We start from the raw sequence: 2,388 nt of genomic DNA, 5'->3' as shown, positions 1-2,388 counted from the left end.
GCAGGTAGGGGCTAGACAGTACAGAGACAGGTCATTAAGGAGCAGGTAGGGGCTAGACAGTACAGAGACAGGTCATTAAGGAGCAGGTAGGGGTTAGACAGTACAGAGACAGGTCATTATGGAGCAGGTAGGGGTTAGACAGTACAGAGACAGGTCATTAAGGAGCAGGTAGGGGTTAGACAGTACAGAGACAGGTCATTTAGGAGCAGGTAGGGGCTAGACAGAACAGACCATTACCCAATCGGGGTTAGACAGTACCGACCATCACCCGGTCGGGGTTAGACAGTACCGACCATCACCCGGTCGGGGTTAGACAGTACCGACCATCACCCGGTCGGGGTTAGACAGTATGCACCATCATCAGGTCAGGGTTAGACAGTGTGTTGTGTTCCAGACAGAGGTGCCTGGCCCTGGTCAACGTGTTCTACCGTGCCGGCTCCGTCTTCAACACGCTGCTCGACTTCAGCGCCGGCATCCCATTGGCTGCCATGATTATCTACGGCTGTGGACCAATCATAGGCAGCCTTTTCTGCCTGCTGCTACCGGAGACCAGCCAAGGGCCGCTCCCTGATTCGCTGGAGGACTGTGAGAGACAGTCGAGGGTCCGCCTTAACCAGGTTAAGACTCACCTCAACCAGGTTAAGACTCACCTTAACCAGGTAGACTCACCCTAACCAGGTTAAGACTCACCTCAACCAGGTTAAGACTCACCTTAACCAGGTAAGACTCACCTTAACCAGGTTAAGACTCACCCAAACCAGGTTAAGACTCACCTCAACCAGGTTAAGACTCACCTTAACCCGGTAGACTCACCTTGACCAAGTTAAGACACAGCTTAACAAGGTTAAGACTCCATTTAACCAGGTAGACACACCTTAACCAGGTTAAGACTGAACTCAAACAGGTTAAGACTGACCTTAACCAGGTAGACTCACCTTGACCAGGTTAAGACTCAACTCAACCAGGTTAAGACTCAGCGTAACCAGGTAGACTCACCTTAACCAGGTTAAGACTCACCTTTACCAGGTTAAGACTCAGCTTAACCAGGTTAAGACTCAGCTTAACCAGGTTAAGACTCAGCTTAACTAGGTAGACTCACCTTAACCAGGTTAAGACTCAGCTTAACCAGGTAGCCTCACCTTAACCAGGTAGACTCACCTTGACTCGCCTTAACCAGGTAGACTCACCTTGACCACCATCTTGAAGGCCAGTCAACCAGCAGTTTTCCTTGAAGTGTGTTTGTGTTCAGAGCAGTATCGACCAATCACGTTTGAGTTTTTTTTTGTGGTTTTGATTGATTAGACTTTAAGTTATTCTGGTGTTCAATGTTTAAGTTTGTTTTTGTTATGCAGGTTAGTTATGGTTCGCTTAGTGGAAACATTTCTTCTTTCTTTCATCACGTTATATTGTACTTTAATGGAACATTGATAACTTTACTATATTTACCATGTTGTTCTGTTACGTTAATATATACAATGTTGGAATCTGTTAACATTAACGTATATACAATGTTGGACTCTGTTAACATTAATATATTGACTATGTTGGACTCTGTTAACATTAATACATACACAATGTTGGGCTCTGTTAACATTCATATATTTACTATATTGGACTCTTAACTTTAATGTTTACTATCCTTCCTACTCTCCTATCCTTAATAATATTAAATATAATCGGATCCTTGAAGCCTTCCCTTTAAAGGCGGCCGGACAGCTCCTTTAATTAGCTAACTAATTAGGTCATATGTGAGCTTATGACATGTCAGTGGAGAACCTTTGGCCGGAGGGGGAGACGTGGTCACCTGGTCACTCATTAACCAGCCGAACAATGTCTTCTCCAGGGCTTAGAGTTCCCCCCTGCTGTTTCAGAGCCCCCCCCCCCCCCACACACACACACACTCATTAACATTCCAGAGAGTCACTCCTAACGTAAACTTCATACAGAGTGGAACACAGCATGTTGGGTGTTATGTAATTACAAGGTTGGGTTCTAGTTCCGAATGCCAGTTTACTCATGAAATCCCTCATTAAGCATTTTTATAAAGATATCCAAAATGGAATTTTCAAAATAAACGTAGTATGGTTTGGAACGTGTCGGGTGGAAATCTCTGGTACTAGAGCGACCTCTGGCGGACCTTCCTGGTATTACAGCGACCTCCCTGGTACTACAGCTCCTCCCCCTCAGACCGCACAGGCCACACCCTCTCAGACCGTATAGGCCACGCCTCCTCCCAGAACGGGGCGATTCGGTTGGCTGCAGTCTTATCACCACTAATATGTTCTCAGCATATAGCATTCGTTTAAACTCCTTTCCAGAGTAACAGTTGATCTCGGAAGATTTCTATGGGGTCTGGGTTAACAGTCTCATTAATAATGAATGCACAGA

General features: G+C 45.7%; 1 protein-coding gene across 1 annotated transcript in view; it reads left to right on the top strand.

Moving 5' to 3' along the window:
* LOC130381248 (solute carrier family 22 member 13) overlaps nucleotides 1-2,029 on the top strand; it is a 7,908-nt gene extending 5,879 nt beyond the window's left edge. The window contains exon 9 of the mRNA XM_056588736.1: nucleotides 395-2,029. Within this exon, the coding sequence (XP_056444711.1) occupies nucleotides 395-674 (280 nt within the window). The 3' untranslated portion in view covers nucleotides 675-2,029. The remainder of the gene's footprint in view (nucleotides 1-394) is intronic.
* The last annotated feature ends 359 nt before the right edge of the window (nucleotides 2,030-2,388 follow it).

This window comes from Gadus chalcogrammus, chromosome 4, assembly GCF_026213295.1.
Source record: "Gadus chalcogrammus isolate NIFS_2021 chromosome 4, NIFS_Gcha_1.0, whole genome shotgun sequence".
NCBI classification, from domain to species: Eukaryota; Metazoa; Chordata; class Actinopteri; order Gadiformes; family Gadidae; genus Gadus; species Gadus chalcogrammus.
The sequence above is the reverse complement of the archived record's forward strand: the minus strand, read 5'-3'. Positions and strand labels throughout refer to the sequence as shown.